The 20,303-nt window shown below is 36.2% G+C and overlaps 1 protein-coding gene across 1 annotated transcript in view; it reads left to right on the top strand.

Moving 5' to 3' along the window:
* Positions 1 to 20,303, top strand: part of PPEF1 (protein phosphatase with EF-hand domain 1) — a 209,004-nt gene that overhangs the window by 77,970 nt on the left and 110,731 nt on the right. The window contains exon 11 of the mRNA XM_053705264.1: positions 17,204 to 17,389. Coding sequence (XP_053561239.1) covers positions 17,204 to 17,389 — 186 coding nt within the window. The remainder of the gene's footprint in view (positions 1 to 17,203; positions 17,390 to 20,303) is intronic.

Below are 20,303 nucleotides of genomic sequence, written 5' to 3'. Positions count from 1 at the left end.
CGTAGGTTAATAACATAACCAAATATTTCTACACAAGTCTTAACAAATCTCAATAAATCTAATAGAACTTCCAGAAAAATATAATTAAGCTATTTAAGCTATTTGGCCCAAAATAGTCTTATTAAATAATCAACCAGAGATTGTTACACAATACTACCAATACAACACCTATCAAGTAATATAAACAGGAGAAAATGACAGCGCTACACTGAATCAGGTGGGGCACCCGTAGAACTTCCCCTTTAAAAAAAAAAAAAATATATACTGATTAAGGCCAAACAAAGGGAAATTTTATCTAGTGATGAATTTGGATATGTGTATAATCCTTGCCCTAAAATACCCATTTTTTATCACATCCCGAAGATCCATAAGGACCCCTTGAGACCCCCCGGAAGGCCTATTATATCCGGCATAGATTCCATAGGAAGTAATTTGTCAGTGTACATTGACTGGTACCTTCAACCAATGGTCAAAACAATAAAATCATACATTAGAGATACAGCTGATATTATAAATAAAGTAGAAGGTATGGAATGGGACCCTAACTTCATTTGGATGACATGTGATGTTTCCGCCCTCTACACAAATATCCCCCATGATTTAGGTGTAGTTGCCTTTAGAGAGATGTGTGGAGGATGGAATATCCCAGAAATCCATGTAGATTTTCTGACAGAAGCTATTTATTTTATATTAGAATATAATTATTTTCAGTTTGAGGGAACTTTCTACAGGCAAATACAGGGTACGGCCATGGGTACCACGATGGCACCATCATATGCCAACATCTATATGACCTATTATGAGAATAAATGTATTTGGAAAAATAATCCATATAGAGATAATATACATAAGTTTTACAGGTATATAGATGATATAGTACTTATATGGAAAGGAACGGAAGAAGAAGCAAGTGAATTTTTAAAATACATGAATAACAATGCATATAATCTCACTTTCACGAGTTGTACTAACAGGGATTCTATCGATTTTTTAGATATTACCCTTTTCATAAAAGAAAATAAAGTGGCTGTTAGAAACTTTAGAAAGCCATCAGACAGAAATGGCTTTTTAAATGCCAGCAGTGGACACTTAAAAAGGTGGAAGGACAATATCCCTTATGGACAGTTTAGACGCATTAGGCGGAACTGTACATATGAGGATGACTATATGGACGAGGCCAAAGTTCTGGAAAATAAACTGTTAGTAAAAGGATATAACAGAGATTTAATTGAAGAGGCAAAGGAAAAGTGTAGAACTTTCCCCAGAGATTATAAGAGTACCAAGAATAACAACAGATTCCAGGATAACCACAGTCAGGTTAAATTTATCACCACATATAATGAGGGTGCTCAAGTAGTTAAGAACATTTTGAAGAAACACTGGGAAGTACTAAGGGGTGACCCTATTTTAAAAGATCAAATAGGAATGAATCCCCAGGTTATCTTTAAGAAAAATAGGAACTTAAAAAGTATGGTGGCTCCCTCAAAATTAAAAAGTAACATTATTTCCTCCTCCCACTGGCTGCAACCACAAGCTGGTACTTTTAAATGTTTTAGAAAAAATTGTATCATGTGCGATCATGTCTTGAAGGGTAATGAAATATACAACTTTGATAAAAGTAAAAAATACATAATAGAGGGTAGAACAAACTGTAAATCCACATATGTGGTTTACCAATTGTTATGTAAATGTGGGAAAATATATGTAGGTCGTACAAAAAGATGTATAAAAAGAAGGTGGTACGAACACGTTGAGAACATTAAATCAGGGTATGATAAACATAGTGTATCTAACCATTTCAATTATGTACATAATAGGGATTTTAGTGATTTGAAGATTAGAATTTTGGAACAAATTAAACCTGGACCATGTCCTAATAGGAGATTGTTGCTACTTAGAAAGTGCGAAACCAAATGGATCCATCGCTTAGAGTGTTTGGAACCAAAAGGTTTAAATATTGATATTGACCTCCAGGCATTCATGGGTTAATATAAAACATTTTCATCTATTTTATTTATTTAGGTATTTAATAAATTTAATACTCCACATCCTCAATTTTTTAGGTAATAAATATTAGGCTTATCTTATTATAAATTTTAGTATTAGGTCTACTAGAGATAGAGGTTTTTTTTTTTTATAGATTTAGTATTGGGCTAGTTTTATATCTTGATTAATTCTTGTGGCTTTATACATTGTTTGCATTTATGTTGGTGTTTTTATATGGATCAAATGATTTTATGAATTATAATATGGCTATATATATCTATTTTTATACAGCTAAATGCATTTAAAACTTGTTTAGATATGTTGCTATTTTAGTGTAGTTATATATGTGTGAGCCTTTTTTAACCACTAGTGCCCATATAATCCAAGTAATCTGTCAGATACGAATGTATTAGGATATATGTGGTAAAAAGGTAAATCCCTTCCTGAGAGGAAGTATGTCAGAGGTGTGTGTATAAATTGCAGTCCTACAGGTAGTTTGTTAGCTTGTATTTTCATATACCCCTGAAGAAGTCTGCCCGTGTGCAGAGGAAACGCGTAGGGTAACTAACTCCTACCATCAAAGTGTTTAGGACTGCTGCTCTTTTGAGTTTCTCTTTGGCACCTGCCGTATGTGACAGGAAGTGGGTCTCTTGGTGCTGCTGGTCGGCGTCTGAGGTGTTCCCGCTGAGATTTGCTACAGGCGAAAGACAACTAGCCAGAGGGCATTACCGCTCATACATTACTGTCATCTTGTAAGTGTGCAATTTTCTGTGTGTGTCATTTACCTGAATAAACGCTGCTGTGATTCGTGGATGCGCTGTTTTCTTCTTGTCATATCAAGCAATATAGTATTAAATATTTTCAATTTAGCCACAAATGTAAATGCAATTTCCAAAATATATCACAGCAACTCCAAATCAATTTTATAAGCGTAAAATACAAAATCTCTTTTTTTCTCAATAGTCAAATTACTTCATTTTGAATATGATTATTCTTACCTAATATACCCTAGTCTATGCAATGTTAATTTAAAAATACAAAATACCCCTTTAAATCACAGCTACAATTTAACTATAGCTATAGAGACTACCTTTGATTTAAAATATTAAAAATATTTTTAACTTTCGCTTATACTTTACCAGCAACCAATATGAGAGTTCAGCTTTTTCAATCAGAGTTTTCCAAAGTCATACGTGCCATATTCAAATAGAGACGTCTTGTCTGGATTTTGTATAGTTGAACTCAGCATGGGGTAATTAACTCTTAAATGATAAGGGCTATATTCCCTTAGAACCTGTGTAACTTTCATTATTCTCACAGACGGATCGTCCGCTCTTAAAGACAGGAAACTCCTTATAAGGAAACACAAACCTGAGAATACCATGTGCTAAAATCCCTTTAAAGTGACCTATCTTCCTATCTAAGCAAATGTCTGCTGCTTTGTACGCTGAGATGTGTATTTGGTCAGAAAGGGGTGGTTTGATTTCTGAGTCTAGGTTCAGAATCTTGACAAAAATGGATTTGCATTTAGCAATGGTCTAAGCATTTCATATGATAGTGAAGTATTACATATATTATATGTTGATATATACACCTGTATATATATCAATCAAATATCACTCACCAATACCCTGACACTTAAGTTATGAAGAATATAGTAGGCATTATTGAAACTATTTGGGACAGAATCTATTAAAGGGATATAAAACCCAAAATTAATCTTTTGTGATTTAGACAGAACATACAATTTTAAAACATTTCCAATTTACTTCTATTATCTATAAAATTAGCTTTATTCCCATTGTAATTGTATTCTTGTTAAAGAGATACCTAGATAGGCATCTGGAGCACTATATGGAAGGAAACAGTGTTGCCATCTAATGCTCTTGCAAATGGATAACATTATTGCAAAACTGCTGCCATATAGTGCTCCAGACACGTGAACACTTACGAGGTTGTCTCTGCTTTTCAACTAAAGATACCAAGAGAATGGAGAACAATTGATAATAAAAGTAAATTAGACAGTTGTTTAAAATGCTAGATAGATTGGCATATTCAAATTAAAGCTTAGCCTGAGAATAATATGTAGATCCATTTTTTTTATTAATTCTATTTCAATTTGACATTGTATAAAAGATGTGCTAGTGGAGTTGTCATGCATTTTAGGTTGATGTGTCATGGAATGTATAGCTGCATACAGATAATAGTTCACGTTTTGGCTTGTTTGGTTGCGGTAGTAGGAAATCATAAACATGAGGTATCTTATTTGGTAAAATGAGTAAGAAGGGGAGCAGTGACAGTTACTTACGAAGAGGAGAGAAAGGATTGGGTGACATTTTTCTAAACATAAGGAAGGAATATCATGAAATGAAGGCTGATAAGTACTTGGGTACAAACCACTTATGTTGTACATAAAACTAAGGAATGATGGCGTCTTGCAAAAACCAAGTGTTAATGTACACTGGCAGGGGGAGTGGGGCCTATTTTGACTGAAAACTAGTCAGTGATTTATGAAATATATTTTTTACATATGTTATTGGAGTAATGGCAATATGCTATACTGATAATGGCTGGTTAATAAGTTACAAATCTTATTTCACTGAACTGTTATCATGGAGAGAGGTTAAATAGAGGAGATATTTCAAAATAATAGGTTCATTAGTAAGAGGATGCCATGTGATTAATGGGAGTTAATACCTTTGTCCATATGACATCTGCATACACATTTAATCCCTACAGTGCTTATCTGTAATGCTGGAGGATTTAAAGGGACAGTCAACACCAGATATATTTGTTGTTTAAAAAGAGAGATAATCCCTTTATTACCCATTCCCCAGTTTTGCATAACCAACACTGTTATATTAATATACTTTTTACCTCTGTGATTACCTTGTATCTTAGCATCGTCTGACAGCCCTCTGATCACATGACATTTTATTTATTATCTATTGACTTTCATTTTAGCCAATTAGTGCAGTGTCTGGCATAAGCCATGGGCGTGATCACAATGTTATCAATATGGCTCACATGAACTAGCTCTCCCTTGTTGTGAAAAGCAAATAAATAAGCATGTGATAAGAGGCGGCCTTCAAGGGTTTAGAAATTATCATATGAGCCTTCTTAGGTTTAGCTCTCAACTAAGAATACCAAGAGAAGAGTCCATGAGCTAGTGACGTATGGGATATACAATCCTACCAGGAGGGGCAAAGTTTCCCAAACCTCAAAATGCCTATAAGTACACCCATCACCACACCCACAATTCAGTTTAACGAATAGCCAAGTAGTGGGGTGATAAAGAAAGGAGTAAAAAGCATCAACAAAGAAATTTGGAATAATTGTGCTTTATACAAAAAATCATAACCACCATAAAAAGGGTGGGCCTCATGTACTTTTGCCAATATGAAAGAAATGAATTCATCAGGTAAGTTCTTACATAAATTATGTTTTCTTTCATGTAACTGGCAAGAGTCCATGAGCTAGTGACGTAATGGGATATCAAATACCCAAGATGTGGAGCTCCACGCAAGAGTCACTAGAGAGGGAGGGATAAAAAATAAACAACAGCCAAATGCTGAAAAAAAAAATCCACAACCCAAATATAAGTTATTCTTATGAAGAAAAGAAAAACTTAAAATAGCAGCAGAAGAATCAAACTGAAACTGCTACCTGAAGAACATTTCTACCAAAACCTGCTTCAGAAGAAGCAAATACATCAAAACGGTAGAATTTAGTAAATGTATGCAAAGAGGACCAAGTCGCTGCTTTGCAAATCTGAAACTGAAGATTCATTCTTAAAAGCCCACGAAGTGGAGACTGATCTAGTTGAATGAGCTGTAATTCTCTGAGGCGGGGCTTGACCCAACTCCAAATAAGCTTGATGAATCAAAAGCTTTAACCAAGAGGCCAAGGAAATAGCAGAGGCCTTCTGACCTTTCCTAGGACCAGAAAATGTAACAAATAGACTAGAAGTCTTCCTGAAATCTTTAGTAGCTTCAACATAATATTTCAAAGCTCTTACCATATCCAAAGAATGTAAGGATCTTTCCAAAGGATTCTTAGGATTAGGATACAAGGAAGGGACAACAATTTCTCTACTAATGTAGTTAGAATTCACAACCTTAGGTAAAAATTCAAATGAAATCCGCAAAACCGCCTTATCCTGATGAAAAATCAGAAAAGGAGATTCACAAGAAAGAGCAGATAGCTCAGACACTCTTCTAGCAGAAGAGATGGCCAAAAGGAACAACACTTTCCAAGAAAGTAGTTTAATGTCCAAAGAATGAATAGGCTCAAACGGGGAGCCTGTAACGCCTTCAAAACCAAATTAAGACTCCAAGGAGGAGAAATTGATTTAATGACGGGCTTAATACGAACTAAAGCCTGTACAAAACAGTGAATATCAGGAAGTTTAGCAATCTTTCTGTGAAATAAAACTGAAAGAGCAGAGATTTGTCCCTTCAATGAACTTGCAGACAAATCCCTATCCAAACCATCCTGGAGAAACTGTAAAATTCTAGGAATTCTAAAAGAATGCCAAGAGAATTTATGAGAACACCATGAAATGTAAATCTTCCAAACTCGATAATAAATCTTTCTAGAGACAGATTTACGAGCTTGTAACATAGTATTAATTACTGAGTATGAGAAACCTCTATGACTTAATACTAAGCATTCAATTTCCATACCTTCAAATTTAATGATTTGAGATCCTGATGGAAACACGGACCTTGAGACAGTAGGTCTGGCCTTAACGGAAGTGGCCAAGGTTGGCAACTGGACATCCGAACAAGATCCGCATACCAAAACCTGTGGGGCTAAGCTGGAACCACCAGCAACACAAATGATTGTTCCATGATGATCTTGGAGATCACTCTCGGAAGAAGAACTAGATGCGGGAAGATATAAGCAGATTGATAACACCAAGGAAGTGTCAGCGCATCTACTGCTTCCGCCTGAGAATCCCTGGACCTAAATAGATATCTGGGAAGTTTCTTGTTTAGATGAGAGGCCATCAGATCTATTTCTGGAAGACCCCCACATCTGAAAAAACACATCCGGATGGAGAGACCACTCCCCTGGATGTAAAATCTGATGGCTGAGATAATCCGCCTCCCAATTGTCTACACCTGGGATATGAACCGCAGAAATTAGACAAGAGCTAGATTCCGTCCAAACAAGTATCCAAGATACTTCTTTCATAGCTAGGGGACTGTGAGTCCCACCCTGATGATTGACATATGCCACCATTGTGATATTGTCTGTCTGAAAACAAATGAACGGTTCTCTCTTCAACAGAGGCCAAAACTGAAGAGCTCTGAAAATTGCACGGAGTTCTAAAATATTGATTGTTAATCTCGCCTCTTGAGATTTCCAAACTCCATGTCAGAGATCCCCAGACAGCTCCCCAACCTGAAAGACTCGCATCTGTTGTGATCACAGTCCAGGTTGGCCAAACAAAAGAGGCCCCTTGAACTAAACACTGGTGATTTAACCACCACGTCAGAGAGTGTCGAACATTGGGATTTAAGGATATTAATTGTGATATCTTTGTATAATCTCGGCACTATTGATTCAGCATGCAAAGCTGGAGAGATCTCATGTGAAAATGAGCAAAAGGAATCGCGTCCGATGCTGCAGTCATGAGGCCTAAAACTTCCATGCACATAGCCACTGAAGAGAATGACTGAGACTGAAGGTGCAGACATGCTGCAACCAATTTCAAACGTCTCTTGTCTATTAGAGACAGAGTCATGGACACTGAATCTATCTGGAAACCTAAAAAGGTGACCCTTGTCTGAGGAATCAAAAAACTTTTTGGTAAATTGATCCTCCAACCATGTTTTCGAAGAAACAACACAAGTTGATTTGTGTGAGATTCTGCAGAACGTAAAGACTGAGCTAGTACCAAGATATCGTCCAAATAAGGAAACACCGCAATACCCTGTTCTCTGATTACAGAGAGTAGGGCACCCAGAACCTTTGAAAAGATTCTTGGAGTTATTGCTAGGCCAAATGGAAGAGCAACAAAATGGTAATGCTTGTCTAGAAAAAAGAATGTCAGGAACTGATAATGTTCTGGATGAATCGGAATATGAAGGTAAGCATCCTGCAAGTCTATTGTAGACATATAATGTCCTTGCTGAACAAAAGGCAGAATAGTCCTTATAGCTACCATCTTGAAAGTTGGTACTCTTACATAACGATTCAAAATTTTCAGATCCAGAACTGGTCTGAATGAATTTTTTTCTTTGGGACAATGAATAGATTTGAATAAAACCCCAGGCCTTGTTCCTGAAAAGGAACCGGCATGATTACCCCTGAAACCTCCAGATCTGAAACACACTTCAGGAAAGCCTGAGCTTTTACTGGATTCACTGGGATGCGTGAGAGAAAAAATCTCCTCACAGGAGGTCTTACTCTGAATCCAATTCGGTACCCCTGAGAGACAATGCTCTGAATCCATTGATTTTGGACAGAATTTATCTAAACATCCTTGAAAAACCTTAATCTGCCCCCTACCAGCTGTGCTGGACTGAGGGCCGCACCATCATGCGGACTTAGGGGCTGACTTTGGTTTCTTGAAAGGCTTGGATTTATTCCAATTTGAGGAAGGCTTCCAATTGGAAACAGATTCCTTGGGGGAAGGATTAGGTTTTGGTTCCTTATTTTGTCAAAAGGAACAAAAATGATTAGAAGCCTTAGATTTACCCTTAGGTTTTTTTATCCTGAGACAAAAAAACTCCTTTCCCACCAGTAACAGTTGAAATAATAGAATCCAACTGAGAACCAAATAAATTATTACCTTGGAAAGAAAGAGATAGTAATCTAGACTTAGATGTCATACCAGCATTCCAAGATTTAAGCCACAAAGCTCTTCTAGCTAAAATAGCTAAAGACATGGATCTAACATCAATTTTGATAATATCAAAAATGGCATCACAAATAAAATGATTAGCATGTTGCAGTAAGCGAACAATGCTAGATATGTCAGAATCCAATTCTTGTTGCGCTTAATTCTCCAACCAAAAAGTTGAAGCAGCTGCAACATCAGCCAAAGTAATTGCAGGACTAAGAAGATGACCTGAATATAAATAGGTTTTCCTTAGATAAGATTCAAGCTTCCTATCTAAAGGATCTTTAAAGGAAGTACTATCTTCCATAGGAATAGTGGTTCGTTTAGCAAGAGTAGAAATAGCCCCATCAACTTTGGGGATTTTTTCCCAAAACTCTATTGCAACCGCTGGTAAAGGATACAATTTTTTAAACCTTGCAGAAGGATTAAAAGAAGTACCTGGCTTATTCCATTCCTTAGAAATCATGTCAGAAATAGCATCAGGAATAGAGAAAAACCTCTGGAGTAATCACAGTAGGTTTAAAAACAGCATTTAAACGTTTACTAGTTTTAATATCAAGAGGACTAGCTTCTTCAATATCCAAAGTAATTAACACTTCTTTTAACAAAGAACGCATATACTCTATTTTAAATAAATAAGTAGATTTGTCAGTGTCAATGTCTGAGGAAGGATCTTCTGAATCAGATAGATCCTCATCAGAAGTAGATAATTCATTTTGTTGTCGTCATTTGAAATTTCATCAACTTTATGAGAAGTTTTAAAAAACCTCTTAAGCTTATTAGAAGGTGGAAATGCAGACAAAGCCTTCTCAATAGAATAAGTAACAAATTATTTAAAATTCACAGGTATATCATGTACATTAGAAGTAGAAGGAACTGCAACCGGTAATGTACTATTACAGATGGACACTCTATCTGCATGTAAAAGTTTATCATGACAATTAATACAAATGTCATTAGGAGATATAATCTCCACAATTTTACAAGAAATGCACTTAGCTTTGGTAGAAACAATGTCAGGCAGCAAAGTTCCAGCAGATACTTCTAAGGCAGGATCAGATTGAGACATCTTGCAGAATGTAAAAGAAAAAACAACATATAAAGCAAAATTATCAATTTGACGCACAACGTAACTAGAAATTTTTTTTGAACCAACCATGTCCAGAAGTGACACACTCGCGTCACTAACGACGCAACCCTGTGTGAACCCCTGCGTCAACTACGACACCGGAAATGACAAACTTGCGTCAACAGACGTGCCTTTTCGCGCCAAAAAATTCTTGCGCCAAGAATGACATTATAAAGTGTGGCATTTAGCGCACCCGCAAGCCTAAGACAGCCCACAAATTTAAACAAGTAGTCAATTGAAAAAAAGACTAAACCCCAGGTAAGAAAAATATTTCTCAATATTAACTTTCCCAAATATGAAACTGACAATCTGCAAAAGGAAATACATGAACCTGACTCATGGCAAATATAAGTACAATACATATATTTAGAACTGTATATAAATGCATAAAGTGCCAAACCATAGCTGAGGTGTCTTAAGAAATAAAAACATACTTACCAAAGACACCCATCCACATATAGCAGACAGCAAACCAGTACTGAAACAGTTATCAGTAGAGGTAATGGTATATGAGAGTATATCATCGATCTGAAAACGGAGGTAGGAGATGAATCTCTACGACCTATAACAGAGAACCTATGAAATAGACCCATGTTAGGGAAATCACTGCATTCAATAGGTAATACTCTCCACGTCCCTCTGACATTCGTTGTACTCTGAGAGGAATCGGGCTTCAAAATGCTGAGAAGCGCATGTCAACGTAGAAATCTTAGCACAAACTTACTTCACCACCTCCATAGGAGGCAAAGTTTGTAAAACTGAATTGTGGGTGTGGTGAGGGGTGTATTTATAGGCATTTTGAGGTTTGGGAAACTTTGCCCCTCCTGGTAGGATTGTATATCCCATACGTCACTAGCTCATGGACTCTTGCCAATTACATGAAAGAAAAGTAAATTGGAAAGGTGTTTAAAAGTAGAAGCCCTATTTGAAACATGAACGTTTTTTTTTGGTCTTGACTGTCCCTTTAATTAATTTCATTGACATCAGATGTAGGAAATATAGATGGGGCAAGTAATTGCTGAGATATACTGGACAACCTAACTTGCAAATGCAAAGACTTACTGTAAGTTGTAGAAGCATTTTAAAAGGTTTCTTAAGTATTGGGTTTTCACATGGGATTATCCACAACATTGCAGTGTTTCCCACATAAAGTAAGAATTTCATGTGTAAATATATGTTGAAATACATGTATGAAGTCATGAACTAATTATATAAGTAGCATGAGTTACTGTATAGAACTGAGGCCAAGTTTATCATATTTTTTAAACTGAAAAACTGGGACACCTTAGCCGATGTAGTTAAAAAAAATTGTTTTTCAGCATGGTTGTTACTAAGGTTAGCCTATGCATACAAATGACATTGGGTTTGATCACAATCTATTGGCTCCCTTAAACATGATTGTGCATTTGTGAATGACTTTTTAAAGGGGACAAGTCTGTATGCACGAGTCCAAACTCGTTCACGACAGTGCATACAACATTGAACTTAAAGGGACAGTCTAGTAAAAATTAAACTTTCATGATTCCAATAGAGCATGCAATTGTAACCCTTTAAGGACACAGCTTTCAGTTTGCTCAATTGTTTTATGACGGAAAAATTCCGTTATATGTCCTTAAGAGGTTAAACAACTTTCCAATTGACTTTTATCATTAAATTTGCTTTGTTCCCTTGGTGGTATTTTTGAAAAGCTAAACCTAGGTAGGCTCAAACTGATTTCTAAACCGTTGAAAAACCGCCTCTTAGCTCAGAGCATTTTGAAAGTTTTTCACAGTTAGAAAGTACTAGTTCATGTGTGTCATATAGATAGCATTGTGCACACTCCCATGGAGTTATTTACGAGTCTGCACTGATTGGCTAAACTGCATGTCTGTCAAAAGCACTGAGATAAGGGGGCAGTCTGCAGAGGCTTAGATATAAGGTAATCACAGAGGTAAAACGTGTATTATTATAACTGTGTTGTTATGCAAAACTAGGGAATGGGTAATAAAGGGATTATCTATATTTCTAACCAATACAAATTCTGGTGTAGACTGTCCCTTTAAGGTCACAAATGCCCATTCTACATTACAAGCTCAATGTTGTATGCACTGTTCTGAACGAGTTTGGACTATAAAACGCTGTTTATGAATGCACAATATCGTTTAAGGGTCTCTTAGAGAGGTGCAAAGCAGAAAGGTAGCGGGGTCACAAAATACAGTTTAAAAGAAGTGGAAATTCTGTAAAAAAAGATGTCTTAAGTGTTTTACCATATAAACTCGCCGTTGCCATTTTGTGTACAGTTCATGCCAAAATGTACAGGCAGAACAAACTTAAAAATATCCATACATTAATAGTTGCAATCATATTAATTATGACTTTGCAGTACAGCATCATACAAAATGTGACTGTGCCTAAAAAAGATGGAAAGTTATATGACGGATCATCATAAACTATGCAGGGATAGGACCATCTTAAAAAACAAACAAAAAATCACCCTTTATATTTACAAATTTAATTTCTATTATTAGCATCCCAGAAACCTGACAAAATGTGCTTATCTGACTAAGGGGGGATGCAAAAACTAAAAGATAAAGCATAGTCATACTGAAATTGTACTGAAACGTTGTCTCCCCTGGTAGGAGAAGTGTTATAAACAATTATATTCCTTATCATTAAGTCCCATATAGTAGAAGGAACTTCCAATATCAGAAACAAAAAGAAAAAAACTTCCTCATGAACAAGTCCCTCAGATCATCTTCAAATATAGGAAAAGCCCTAAAGACAAAGCCGCTAGAATGCTGCTACCCAATTCAAGTCTATTTACCCTGCTCCTGTTCTAGTGCTAGGCATCCATCTCTTAGTCCCCCTGTCAGTCCAGGTCACAGAAGAGGGGTATGCTATGAGGAGTGACCGTCCACCGGTCTTCATTCTCCAAGAACACAATAAACACTGCTCAGTTGCCGAACATGTATCAATAATTGGACACCGCTGGCTTGCCTGAGTACTGGCAGAACATCAAGTGTCTCTGGTAACAAAAGGGAGACCAGAATGATGTTCAGGTAAGTATAAAATGTTGGTTTGGCACTAATCTCTTGTGCAGGGGCTAGCTGGTATACAGGAGCAGAAAGGGCTGCAGATTCCAAAGGCCCCTCATCTGTCACCTCAGACAGATGATCTGCACTGATCCCATTTGACACATCACTCTCCCGTACAGCAACCATATATAATAGGTGATAAGCAAGCTCAACACATAAAATATGTACCTTAGCTCAAGAAAAAATCTCTCAAAATTAATGGTGCAGACCCAAAATGCTATATTTCTTTAAATTTGCAAAGATAGACACTATAGATATGAAAGTCTTAATGTAAAGAAAGGGAAAATATAATCAAATGTATTATATTATTATATCATATTAAATGAGGAGTATCCTGTCATCATAGCAGGTATGCACAAATCTCATCACCCGTAAAGTGCAACTATAGAAACAATGCTAAAACATTTATAAACACATATATATATATATAAAATGGTCATGTCTGATGTAAGGCAGATCACTTAGCGTGCAACACCCTGCTGAACCAAACCCTATATATAATAGGTCTTGTTTGGCCAGGAAAACATGGGAATCTAAGCATGCATGAGTGTCCCAAAGATGGCAATAATGTTGCTGTCAAATGAGGCAGATAGTGAAATATTCATTTTCCATGCTTTAGCAGTTCCGTTATTAATGTCACTTGTTAATAAGCAGTAAAAGCACATACATCAGGTCAGAGCAAGCATAGGGCAAATGGTTAAGCATCCAGCAATTACCTAACAAGCTGAGTTATTAGTACAGCCGCATAACAGCAAGCATACGTATTAGCAGTGTCCCATTTCAGATTACTTGAGACAGTCCATGTAACCCATAAGGAGTACAACTAAGGAGTGGCACTGGCTAATACACTCATATGATATGACAGCTACTATTATACACATATGGGGGCTAATACAGTAATTATTATTGTATTAGCCAACATATGTGTATATTAGCTGTCATATCAGAGTATTAGCCCCCATATGTGTATATTAGCTATTTAGCTGTCATATATGGTATTAGCCACAGCCACCACCATAAGATATGTGATCCTTTACCATTTGTGGGTCAGTGGGTTGGGCCATCCTAATTGGTTTTAACAAGGAAAGTCAAAAATTAAAACATTCTATCTAGAATCTGGATCATCCACCTCTTAAAGGAATGAAAAATACTTATAAAAAAGGCCAGTAGTCAATAAGCCAATAGATAAACAAACTGAGAAAAGCATTGCATCACAATATGGCAAAACCAACCAATAAATTCCATAGAAGCAAATACAATGCTTGCTTTTGCTTTTGAGTTAAATGATTATCAGGGAAATATATAAAATAGAACTCATTCTTGTTCCTTATGTTGTATTGTCATATCAATAATACTTAAAAAAAGAATCAAGTTTATTGTTTTCTCAGCTCATTCCTTGGTTGCTACAAAAGCTGATGAGACAGAATGTGGTGCAGAAAGGGAGGAGATAGACTTTATATTCAGAATAGTCATAGAAAAGTATGTGACTGAAGTGAATTAAGAAAACTATTGCATGTATATCAGATTTTTGTGTTGAAAGACTAGAGGAAATTACATCAATGTTAACTATGTAGCTATGTAGTTCCTTAACTCCTTTTTAGTATCATTGTTAGGGCCTGGAAATAACAGACTGTGAAAGTGATATTACATGCATACTTTTTATATCAATATATATATATATAAATACACACACACACACACACACACATATATATATATATATATATATATATATATATATATATATATATATATATATATATATATATATATATATATATATATATATATATATATATAAAAAAAAATTCCCCTTGAAAATAGAAGTGCTGTTTAAAATTACAGTAATACACATAGGTGCACAAATTGTACTGGCTAACAAATGTTTATTAACTTATAGATGCAAGTCTAGCAGATTTGCTTATGGGAGAAGATATATACTTAAGGAACACTGAACCCAATTTGTTCTTTTGTGATTCAAATAGAGCATGCAATTTTAAGCAACTTTCTAATTTACTCCTATTATCAAATTTTCCTCATGCTCTTGCTATCTTTATTTGAAAAAGAAGGCATCTAAGCTTTTTTTTTTTGGTTCAGACCTCTGGACAGCACTTTTTTATTGGTGGATGAATTTATCCACCAATCAGCAAGGACAACCCAGGTTGTTCACCAAAAATGGGCTGGCATCTAAACTTACATTCTTGCATTTCAAATAAAGATACCAAGAGAATAAAGAAAATTTGATAATAGGAGTAAATTAGAAAGTTGCTTAAAATTTCATGCTCTATCTGAATCATGAAAGAAAAAAAATTGGGTTCAGTGTCCCTTTAAGAAGGATTATCTTTTAAATTAAAAAATAAATAATTTGGAGTTAAATGTCCTTTCAGTTTATTGATGTTCTGTCTATATAAAAATGCACATACCTCTACATAACATTTTCAGCATTTGTTGAGTGTCACAGGTGTCATGTGTCTATCTAGTAGGATGTGATCTGTTTCTGACAGTGAGGGTGTCTAACAGAATATGTACATATATGAGTATTAGCCACCATATGTGTATAAGCTGTGATGTCATATATGAGTATTAGCCACCATATGTGTATATTAGCTGTCATATATGAGTATTAGCCACCATATCTGTATATTAGTTGTCAGATATGAGTATAACTGACTGTATTAGCCACCATATGTGTATATTAGCTGTCATGTTATATATGAGTATTAGCCACCATATGTGTATATTAGCTGTCATATATGAGTATTAGCCACCATATCTGTATATTAGCTGTCAGATATGAGTATTACTGACTGTATTAGCCACCATATGTGTATATTAGCTGTCATGTTATATATGAGTATTAGCCACCATATGTGTATATTAGCTGTCATGTTATATATGAGTATTAGCCACCATATGTGTATATTAGCTGTCATATATGAGTATTAGCCACCATATCTGTATATTAGCTGTCAGATATGAGTATTACTGACTGTATTAGCCACCATATGTGTATATTAGCTGTCATGTTATATATGAGTATTAGCCACCATATGTGTATATTAGCTGTTATATATGAGTATTAGCCACCATATCTGTATATTAGCTGTCAGATATGAGTATTACTGACTGTATTAGCCACCATATGTGTATATTAGCTGTCATGTTATATATTAGTATTAGCCACCATATGTGTATATTAGCTGTCATATATGAGTATTAGCCACCATATCTGTATATTAGCTGTCAGATATGAGTATTACTGACTGTATTAGCCACCATATGTATATATTAGCTGTCATGTTATATATGAGTATTAGCCACCATATGTGTATATTAGCTGTCATATATGAGTATTAGCCACCATATCTGTATATTAGCTGTCAGATATGAGTATTACTGACTGTATTAGCCACCATATGTGTATATTAGCTGTCATGTTATATATGAGTATTACTGACTGTATTAGCCACCATATGTGTATATTAGCTGTCATGTTATATATGAGTATTAGCCACCATACTTGGTATGGGGGTGGTCTGGAGGACAGGGAGGTTGGTGGTATTGTCGGGGTTCTAATGGTGTCATGGTGGGGATTGGGTGTGGGGGGGGGGCGTCAAAATACACCTTTGCCTGTGTAGACAAAAATCCTTGCACCGGCCCTGATGACAATCACAAAAGTGTGAGAAATACAATCAAATATGAAATATAAAATCACGCCATTTGTAGATATTGGTGTCCTGAAGTGAGTTTTCCTGCAGATGCCCTTAGCTGTGCATGATATCTGCCCTGTTGACTGTATATAGAGATGAATGGAGGGTTAATGAATCAATCCCACATATGTTAACAGACCTCTAGAATTTCTTCAGTGGCTATGTCAGAGTGTTTAACATAGGTGTAAGCTAAAAAAAACTATTTGGAAATAGCCATAATATGGTCTAATAGGTGTCTGAAAGTCCTTCTGAAGTCTTATCAAGTGCGTAGAAGTGAGCAGAAAACAAAATGTGATAGCTGAGAAGACAGGGCTATACAAATATATAGAAATGCATGAATAATATACATCATACACTTACTTGGAGTTGCTAAGTATTTTAGATGGATTTCAAAAACTATGGCTCATGGCACTTAATTGAATTAATCACTTCCCATGTTCTCATTTTGCAGGTTGTGGACATACTGTGGAGTGATCCAAGAAACCAAAATGGCTGCACACCAAACAGTTTTCGTGGTGGAGGTTGTTACTTTGGCCCAGATATTACTAAAAAGTTTCTAGAAAAATATAATTTAAAAATGCTGATAAGGTCCCATGAATGCAAACAGGAAGGATATGAGTTGTGTCACAATGGACAGGTCAAGTATTTGCATCAACTTCTAACATTCTCTTGTGTAAATGTGTCAGCATTTAAAATATTGATATGTAACTGTTGATTAATATGGCACAGTAAGCATCTGGTTAAAATAATTGAAAATAATAATTTAAAAACAATTATTGGTTTGTCAAACGCATTTGCTGTCCAGACATGTATTTGCCAATTGAAGAGTTAGAATCCATTGTAATTTGTAGGAAGTATGCACAACACATGACTGTTAAAGCCCAGGAAAAAAGTGTGAACTTCTTGAGCATGTTTTAGGTGAATTACTATTAAGTGTGAGCAAGAATTTTAGATTATAAGTGGAGCTCAATTTATATCACAGCGTGCCCTAACAATATCACTGGACTGCGCTATAATTCATGTTCAAATCTATATTACATGTACATGGTAAAGAATACAGGTAATAAATACATGGTAAGAATTACCAGACAATGTTTAGCACGGCCACAATCCCTTTAGTGCGCCTTTACTTTCAATGATTATCGTGGCCGGGCTATACATTGCTCATATTAAAAGTCGAAAGTTTTGTGTTGTGCTTGAGATAGCACTAAAAATGTTAGCGTGACTTGAGACCTGATGTAAAGTGTTAGGGCTAGAATAAAAGTTTTACAAAACACATGTAAACATATTAAAATAAAATATTATGGGGGGCGGAGTTTGCCAGCAAGAGGAACAGACGTGTGTGCCAGGAGCTCCCTCACTTAAAATGTTCAATAATGGATATCTAACTAACTTTATAGCAAGCTATACGGCTAAAAACTTCAGTGAGTGGAGATAACAATATTATCTAATTTCTTAAGAAACAAAAACCCGCTATTTGCTGTTTTTGAAGCCTTTCCAGTAACTTTATGGGTATCGGCCTATGACGCCGGCTGAGACTGTATGGACGCAACCCCCTCTCGCTAATGCAGTACACCTTCCCTACAATAATAGTGACATGGCTATGGATGCTGCGCTACACCAGTTTGAAGAGACTGTCTGTGAGCTTTTGGAAGACCATTACTCAGAACTGAGCTTACTTCTGAAGCAACTACTCAAAGATGTCTCTACCTCACGTGGCATACGAGATGGCAGTACAGAGCCAGGATTCATCATAGACAGTCCAGAAGCCTCATTAATGCCTACTAGATCCCAAAGTCAGCTCCCTCCCCTCAACCGGACAAAGCTGACTGAAGAGACTGAGAACTATCAGAGGGGTAATCTAACGGTGCCGCAAACTACTAGCAGCTCACAACCTTACCATATGACGGCGGAAAATATGCTATCGGCAATGACGGACATTCAGGCAGGAGAGATCGCATCTCCTCGAAGCCCATGCGGCAAACGAACCCCTGTTAAGACAAGAACACTGGAATCAGCGGAAGCCGGAGATATAGAGGCGAACACTCATGAGGTTTACTTTAATGTACAGGAGATTCTCTCAGAGAAATACCGCCGCTCCACACTTATACATCAGGCATTATTTTTACTAAAGGCGTTTGGGTCAAATAGGGAGACACTACCACCAGCACATATATATTTCACTGCTACTTGGCAACTGAGAAAAGGGATTGGCTAATGATTCCCTAAAAGAACCATTTTGTCAGCCATATTCCCGGTAGGGATATTTGCTCCCTTTTATGAAGATGTCACAGTTGGAACTCTACAAGTATGGCTTTGGTAACTGTCTTCTATATCCTTTCTTATTGTCTGCGCGTGTCACGGAATACTGCTCTTCAATCGGGGTATGGTTGGCTTCAGTATAAAAACAAAGGGACTCCTGTACAATCGCCTTACGAAGAGATTATGGACATGCAAGTTTCATAGTACTGTTTCCCCTAGGCTACCCTATTGAATCTACGAGAGCTATGACTTTTATAGACAATTGTCCTAGAGATTCTTGAAGATACCTAGAATAGAGTGTACACTGTATTAATACTGATATGATGTTTATAGGTTTTTAACTTCGGACAATAAGAATATCTATCTGTGTGCACTACAGTTTGTATACAAGCTTCTTTATATGCTGATATACACATGCTGATCCCCGGTTGGGAGTTACCCTATACTCATTTGAACTTATATGTGCTATGCCAGGGTGTTATATCTGAACAGATTTTAAGGATGTTAAAATATTTCTGCCTTATATACCTTCCTTGCCTCCACAACCATATATCATGCTAAGCTTGCTTTGAAAATGCATAACGGTCCCCAGCAATATATTTTCTTATACACCTACTTAACTTGAGGAGTGGCAGGTTGCTATTTAGCTCGCGCATGAGAGAGTGTTATCGTAAGCACACACCTTATAACATGCCCATGTCCTTACTGTTCAGTAACTTATAATGTTTGAAGTCTCTAAGATACATGCAGTCCTATTTGTTTTACTTATCTACCCTTGTGGCAAGGTCTGAGGACTCCTTTGAGACTCTATAGATCTGAAAGAGATTGCATAAGGGTATATCTGGGATTATTGGGTGCAGTCTTACATTGCATGTTATTTTCCATCTTAGAATAGTCTACTACCTCTAAATGTAAGATTTCAAAATAGCTCCTTATGCACGCCTATTATATGCAAGAACTTATTTTCCTGTCTGCGTGCAATTTATTATATACCAGTTGCTCTCCCTATCCAAAACCATAGCATACATATTTAGTAACAGGCATGCATTCTCCAATTTCAAACTTATATTACTTATATTACTTGGGTTATCTGAGTTCTCTGGAAGATTGCAGCGTCTCACATTTTCACTAATATTATATATATACCCATTCTGTTCTATACATAGATATAGTTATCTGGTTAAAGTTTGCTTCCTATACTTCTGGTAATAGCATCTTAATCTATAAGGCTAATCTTTAGTTTATTTTCTATATATTACTGCTCATACTCTATGCCTGACTAAAAGGTG

The sequence above is a fragment of the Bombina bombina genome, chromosome 3, assembly GCF_027579735.1.
Source record: "Bombina bombina isolate aBomBom1 chromosome 3, aBomBom1.pri, whole genome shotgun sequence".
In the NCBI taxonomy this organism is placed as follows: Eukaryota; Metazoa; Chordata; class Amphibia; order Anura; family Bombinatoridae; genus Bombina; species Bombina bombina.
This window is presented reverse-complemented; position numbering and strand designations above follow the sequence as displayed.